General features: G+C 36.2%; 1 protein-coding gene across 1 annotated transcript; it reads left to right on the top strand.

Moving 5' to 3' along the window:
• The first annotated feature begins 573 nt into the window (after positions 1 to 573).
• LOC132644956 (dnaJ protein ERDJ3B) lies at positions 574 to 7,435 on the top strand. Its single transcript, XM_060361650.1, has 10 exons — positions 574 to 861; positions 944 to 1,092; positions 1,610 to 1,736; positions 3,080 to 3,194; positions 4,230 to 4,346; positions 4,438 to 4,524; positions 5,413 to 5,472; positions 5,571 to 5,648; positions 6,756 to 6,827; positions 6,926 to 7,435. The coding sequence occupies exons 1-10, from the start codon at positions 788 to 790 to the stop codon at positions 7,082 to 7,084; spliced, it is 1,038 nt and encodes a 345-aa protein (XP_060217633.1). The 5' UTR covers positions 574 to 787; the 3' UTR covers positions 7,085 to 7,435.
• The last annotated feature ends 122 nt before the right edge of the window (positions 7,436 to 7,557 follow it).

The following is a 7,557-nucleotide window of genomic DNA, read 5'->3' as shown; positions in this document are numbered from 1 at the left end:
TTATCTCAAGTAACTCTCCTATCTCTAGCTCAAGTTATTAGATGTGGTTTATAAGCTTCAAATCCTTGCTATTTACTCTTTTCCTAACTTCCCCTTTCTTTCTCAAGCAAAGGAAAAGTGAATAGGTACAAATAATGTTGTACACCATTAAATGGCATTAAAGAATGAAGAGTAAATAGAAAAACATCATCACACATAAATGGAAGTTGAATGCAAAAACCCGATCACATAACTAACATATTTGGTCCTACAACCTTAGCTAAATGATTTAACTACTCATACTCATTAAATAAAAAATAGTAGCAAAGAGAATATTCATGAAGCTTACAATAATGTTAACGAAGAAAGACGACAAAAAGATGGAGAATCTTCTTAAAAGCTTCCGCAATAAATGATATTCAAAGCTTTGTCTATGCTAAAAGACAAATGAAAAGTGAAAAGCGGAGAATACCTGAAACATTTCTTTTGTCCATCAAATACGCAAAGAATTAGACACAACAAAAAAAGTATTAAAACACGTGGAGATATCCTATTGGCTGGAAACATGTTGGAGTCCTCTCTTATTGGTCGCTTTTGGCATGACCACGTCGTGGCAGTGAAGTCAGTCGTTGGTTCAATATTCAAACGTCCACCCCATTCTGCGGTTCAATATTCTTAAATCTTTATAGTAACAATAGCAATGACATGAAAACAAAATCAATTTGATTAAATCAGTTAACAAGCCCTATATTCCAAGGGAATCAATCCATTCAATTTTGACTCCTTTGATCGGTGTGCCAAACGAATTATGGGAAATGGAAGATCAAAGTTGCTCATCTTATTGTGTTGTTTATCATACACTTTATCAATAGCCATTGCAGCGTGAGTTTTTTGAATACTTGTTCCTCTTCTCCATTTGCATGAATACCATGTGATTCTGTTCCTAATTATTGAGTGTGTACAGGAAGAGTTACTATGATATTTTGCAAGTTCCAAAAGGTGCTTCTGATGAACAAATCAAACGGGCTTATCGAAAGCTTGCCTTAAAGTATCATCCTGATAAAAATCAGGGAAATGAGGAGGCTAATAAGAAATTTGCTGAAATCAATAATGGTATGTTTCTTTACAGGGCTAATACATCGATGACCTCTTAAATTCGCTAGTAAACTTCATTTAGACATTCAAACTACAACTTATTCCAATGAAACACATGATAAAAGTGTTTCTATTAGACACTTTTCATTCAAATTTTGGAATGTTTTTATACTGTGCCCATTACGTGATTTAATTATACGCATTAGTCTCAATAAGTCGTAAAACCTCAAACCTGTTTCAATTGAGCGTGATGTGTCTTATAGTAACACTTCATTACTTGTTCAGGTGCTCAATTGAAAAAAAACTGTAGTTCGGGTGTCTAAATGAAGTTTACTAATAAATTATTGGACTCATTAGGTGGTACTGAGATTAGTTTTATATAATTACGCATCTTATTTGGATGCTCCAAAAGACATATTGTAAGTATAGGATGCTGAATGGATCTAGATTATTCATATAGCTCACTCTAACTAGTTTGGGACTGATGCTTAGATGATTGTTTGATTGACATTCATCTTTATTGGAATATTTTCAGCTTATGAAGTACTATCGGACAGTGAAAAGAGGAAAATATACGACACGTATGGTGAAGAGGGTCTTAAACAACATGCTGCTAGTGGAGGCAGAGGTGCTGGAATGAACATGCAAGACATATTTAGCCAGTATGTTGAGTTACTTTTAGCTCCACTTTATCCTCGATATTATTTTGTGCCGTTAATTTTGTTTGCTCATTTAAGAATTATACCCATTCAACGGTTGCATATTCTTGTTGGAACGAAATGGACCCGAAAAGATAGACCCCTATTACTATATCTGATTGATAGATCAGATAGGTGCATCTTATTGCAATGTCTAGTGTTCAGCAACTGTTAATCTTAATTTACAACTTCCAGCCATGAGCTTTACCCTTTTGTTTAAAGCCGCAACATTGAAGTAGGATTAAGGTTGCACCTTTCAACTTAAAAAATGGATTTAAACAACTGATATTGAGCTAGTCGTAGTAAGGTCTATCAATAGGCCCATGGCCCACTTATATAATTCTGATTACAAGCATAAGCTTAAGCGATATCTCTGGTTGTACTTCACAGTTTACTCATCTACAGAATTATAGTTGGTTCTCATCATCTGGTCACCTTATATTATTACCTTGCACTGCAAGGCAGCTATTGAATTTATCTCACTTACATTAGCAATCAAAAGAATTTGTCCATTGTTTGTTGATATTTGATATCTAATGAATGATTGACCATTTCTCGTGCGATATGGTAAGGGTGGTTTGATTGTTTTGTCTTTAATATTTGTATGGTACTCTACTTGATGTTTAGATGCGTTAAAACTTCTTATATGTTAGCAAAATAGGCATCATGTCTAATCTTTCAATTCATTCAAATCACTATTGTTAGTATTGTGGCTCTTATTTATAGTGATAATTAGATGGCTCGCCGGCATGGCTTCTTTTCTGTTGACTACTTACCAGCTACTCCCTAAGATACATTCTAGATACTCCAAAAGATTCCATATTGAAATATTTTTTTAGACTCAAGTAACCAGAACCTTCACTAATTATGATGGTAAGAAGCTCCGTAGACATACTTTCTTTATGGAAGTGCATTGTGGTGGTACTACACTACGTTCCATTCATATATGTCAGATACGTTTCTATTAATCTTTCCTAAGTTATTGCGAACATTGGTTTCCCACATTACGAGTATAATTTGCAAAAGACATTTTAAGAAATAACTCTTGTATTCATTTATTTCCCTCTGCCTGTTCTATTCATCTAGTTGGAAATGTTAGTTGGTTCTGTTTTTTTTTTTCTTGTAACTTGTGAGAGAAGTACACATTGCACACATTTGTGCCATGATTTTCAAATATTTTTTTTCTAAAGGAGCTATTCTCCTTAGTTTATCGGGTTTCTCCTGAAGTTGTATATTTGTTATTTTGTGATGATTAAATATGAGGCATGTGCTGTCTTTCGCATTGACAAAATGAATAATCTCTGAAGGTTTTTCGGTGGAGGCTCAATGGAGGAGGAGGACGAGAAGATCGTGAAGGGTGATGATGTAATCGTTGATTTGGATGCAACATTGGAAGATTTATACATGGGGGGCTCCTTGAAGGTGAATTCTGTGAACTAATCTGCTCATCTCTTGTTAAATACTCCTTGTCAAGTTGACATAATCGCCCCTTTCAAGTTGACATCATCGCCCCTTTACTACGGCGAAGGGGTACAACTATCCTGATCGTTGAAGAAGTAAGATACATGTGTGTTTCAGAAAGCTATCATATGCTTTCCACATGTCTTCTTTTCCATCACGCAACTTGCGGGTGACTTAAAGTAGAGATTTAGGAAGTTGAGAATTTTCTCCTATTTGACATTGAGATACATCTCACGCAGTAGTTATGGCCAAGAAGTTATGAGAGAACCAATCCTTTCAGACACAACCTTTCCACTTGGAGTTATGATGTCACATAAATAGTGTTGGATTATAGTTTTTATTCGCTGCTACATTTGTCTTAGAGGCAGTAGTTAGAGCTAGAAGTTATGTCTTAGAGGCAGGTAGATACATCTCACCTAGTAGTTATGGCTAAGAAATTATGAGAGGACCAGTCCTTTCAGCCACAACCTTTACACTTAGAGTTATGATTTCATCTAAATAGTGTGGGATTATAGTTTTAATTCACTGCTATTTTTGTCTTGGAAGACCGGCTCTGGTAGATATATTGTGCATTTCTGCAGATTTAGTATGTTAAATGCTAACGCCATCGATGGAGCTTTCAGTGACCAAAATGTCTCTAAGCTAGGGGTGGGCTAGTGGAGCTAGGTAGACGCAAGGGGGTTCAATTGAATCCCCTTCTTCAAAATATTATATTGCGTAAAATAGAGCAAAGACAATTTCTTTTTGCTTATGTATATATTGTAATCCCCTTAACATAAGGGAAGATTCTACTGTAGTGGCAAAGGTGGTTCAAAAATTAGTTTGGGTCATAATATTATATCCTAGAGTGGGGCAATCTTTCATTTCTTGAATCACCTTGTTTGAATTCCGGGCTACGCTAAGCCTTTTCTTTTCTGGTTATATCGATTGTCAACGCTTTTCTAAAATGTTTGTACTAATCAAGAAATGTTTCTTTTGTGTCTGGGAAAAGTATAGGTTTGGAGGGAGAAAAACATTTTAAAGCCAGCCCCTGGTAAGAGGCGGTGCAACTGCCGAAATGAGGTATATCATCGACAAATCGGCCCAGGAATGTTTCAGCAGATGACTGAGCAGGTATATGTGCTCTCCAAAGTTCTAGATGTCAATTTCAAGCCTTTTGGTGTAGCGTCTGAATTATCTTAAACTCTGCAATTGTGTTGTTTAGGTCTGTGACCAATGCCCCAACGTGAAGTTTGAAAGGGAGGGCTACCACATTACTGTGGATATTGAGAAAGGAATGCAAGATGGTCAGGTGAGCTTTCTTCTACATTTTTGACTTGTATGCTTTATGCTGTTTGTTAAGCTATTTACACTCTTTATTTGTTTGCACCGATCCGTTTCTGACGTAGATACTGAACATAAGCCTGTGTTTATGCATTTTGGTGTACTTTCTTCCTTGCACCCTTTTTGCTGCTAGTACCCTCAGGAGCTTCATTTGGATAGCAGAATAATTTTGCTTTCGATGTCCTTCTGGCCATTTAGATCTTCCTGCCTAAACTGTGAAATTTACTTTTTACTCTTATAAATAGTAGCCTTTGCTAGATGCTGATATGAGGTGCACCTAAGTTCACCCAAAAAGAGTAAAAATAGTAGCCTTTGCTAGACGCTGATATGAGGTGCACCTAAGTTCACCCAAAATATGAGGTGCACCTAAGTTCACCCAAAAACAATCTGATAGTGGTTTATTTGAAAGCTTCCTAGGCTTGACACGTGGGGCACTTTGATATGAATGTGATTTACAGTGTTAGCATTTATGATCTATATCTTGTCTATGATGTAATTTCTTTCACTCAAAAGAAGCTTAATTCATTGTAATTTTATTCGTTTTTTCTGAAATGAGGGAAACCTTTCAGAATTTCTTTAGATCTATCAAACTTTTCTTTTTTAAATCGTAAGCAAAGTCATATCATGTTTAATCTTATAACTGATTTCTCCTTTCTAGATGGGCTAATATATTTGCATGAACAATAGATCATAACATTGAGTGGCATATTTTTTCCCTAGAAGTGCTCTCTTCGTGTCATGTCTTGCTAAACTTGATGTCTGAACAACCGGAAACTGCTTTTCATTGTGTTGTGTGTTTCTCAATAAGTCTTTGATTATGTTGGAGCCCTGAAATAATAGAACATCATTTTTATAGGAAGTGGTCTTTTATGAGGATGGTGAGCCTAAGATAGATGGTGAACCTGGAGACCTGAAGGTTAGATTTCTATCCCATGCTAAACAAATGGACTTATTTCATTATGATATATGCCTTGAGTGTGACTTATGTTGGTTCCTTTTCATACTTTGGAACAGTTCCGCATCCGCACAGCTCCTCATGAGCAATTCAAAAGAGAAGGAAACGACCTTCGCACCACTGTTACTATAACTCTGGTAATCTTGACATTGCTTTACTTAGAATAGTGCCTCGTAATTAGCCCTTTTTATTCATATGGCATAGAATTTAACATTTTAGTTTACTAAAAGATGAAGGTTGTTAAAGAAAAATTAGAATAAGGGATTGATGCTATGCTGTTCAGAGAGACTGATGGCAGCAAGCATGAAGATAAATTCAGCTAAACCGATGCCCGACATAATGCTAGTAGAGACAGTTCCCCTTATCCTCACCTCTTGTTTTCTGCCCTTGTCTGCCTCATTGTTCACTAAGCATGCATATATTTGCCCATATAGTAATGGCCAACCAATGAATGGTGCTATAGCAGACAGCATTTACTCTAGAATGCTTGGTTGATGGATTAGCTGTAACCTAGTTTTAGCTACTGATGCAGACCTTTGTTACCTCGACAAATAATTCCATCTGAATACCTGCAAAAAACTTCATTCATGAACGAGACCTTTTATTACATTATAAATGATGTCATTGAGACTCAAACTGTTGACCAATTACCTTTATTTGGGTCGAGATCCCTATCAGGATAGTCGATCTCTGTTTCACTGTAGCTCGTGAAGAGAGATATAGGGAGCTGTTACTGCCATGAGAGGTTTGAGGAAAATGGCATTAGTGAATTTACTAAATGATGAGTGCTTAACCTATGTGGATCTGAACTAGATGTAACTTTAATGCGTCAGCAAATGTAATCTTCCTTTGAGCTAGATCTGGCTGGGTGGAATGAGGTGATTACTCGTTTATGGAAGGAATGCTTGAAATGGAACTCTTTACTCTTATCTTTTTTGTTTTGAACATATTTTTCCTAGTCAGCAGTTTTTTCCATCTTCAAGTATTAAACAAATGAACTTCTGAACTAGCATTCAACAAGTTACTATGGGTTTTGCATTATATTTCGGTGTTTTTTAAAACAAGACGTTTTTCTTTAGAGATTACATAACCTTCTTTTGTGAAGTTAATCAGCAACAACCAAACGAATATGGATAGACTCATGTTATGAACATAAGGGGTTTACAGCTTCATCTATTTTGGAACTCTTAAGAATCCTAGAAAGCTAACTCCTTTCCTGGTGTGATGCTTTTACTTCCATTCAGGTGCAAGCTCTGGTTGGTTTTGAGAAGACCATTAAACATCTTGATGATCATTTGGTGGATATTAGTTTAAAGGTATATACTTCTGTACATGTCTGGCAGACTAACCAACTAGACTTGTCTGTTTGGCTATATGACCATGTACTGAAATCATTATTTATATTCTTCACTAGGGAATCACTAAACCTAAGGAAGTGAGGAAGTTTAAAGGTGAAGGGATGCCACTGCATTATAGTAATAAGAAGGGTGACTTACATGTTAAATTTGAGGTTCTTTTCCCCACGTCATTGACGGAGGACCAAAAGAAACAGATCAAGGAAATTCTTGGTTAAGATATAGTATTTTCGGGGATCTCTTTTGTCCCAAGTGATGAACTCTGGGCATCTGTTTGAGGATGCATTGTGCTTCTGACTTGCTATAATCTTCCAGGTGTCCGTGATATTAATTTTCAGGGCTCTTCTTCCGAATTCACATTTTCCTTTTCTCTGTTTTCGGGTAGGGGTGCTCATTTGAGGTATAGAATAGAGGCCATTTTATATGTATTGAACAATGATTGTTGAGTAGATGGAAATTTGTATATTACTAGCGCGGTGATTCAAGTATATTTGGATGACTGAGTAACCTATTAGCTGCTGCTTTATTTTGAAGGCCTCTCTTTAGCAATGATGTTTGTCAGTGAGTAACTTAGTCCCAGATAGTTTATGCTCTATGATAAATGTAACGTCTTGTTTGTCTTCTCATCACCCCCATATAATGCAGAATGAGATTGATATGCTAATAAGATGGGTTTAGGCAATGTTAAACT

Source organism: Lycium barbarum, chromosome 6, assembly GCF_019175385.1.
Source record: "Lycium barbarum isolate Lr01 chromosome 6, ASM1917538v2, whole genome shotgun sequence".
Classification (NCBI taxonomy): domain Eukaryota; kingdom Viridiplantae; phylum Streptophyta; class Magnoliopsida; order Solanales; family Solanaceae; genus Lycium; species Lycium barbarum.
The sequence above is the reverse complement of the archived record's forward strand: the minus strand, read 5'-3'. Positions and strand labels throughout refer to the sequence as shown.

Bases quoted from the DNA above. Each gene is read 5' to 3' on its own strand.
- LOC132644956 (XM_060361650.1), top strand. From the start codon at position 788: ATGGGAAATGGAAGATCAAAGTTGCTCATCTTATTGTGTTGTTTATCA. The intron at 3,195-4,229 runs GTGAATTCTGTG...GGAAAAGTATAG, and splicing joins ACATGGGGGGCTCCTTGAAG to GTTTGGAGGGAGAAAAACAT. The intron at 4,525-5,412 runs GTGAGCTTTCTT...TCATTTTTATAG, and splicing joins AAGGAATGCAAGATGGTCAG to GAAGTGGTCTTTTATGAGGA.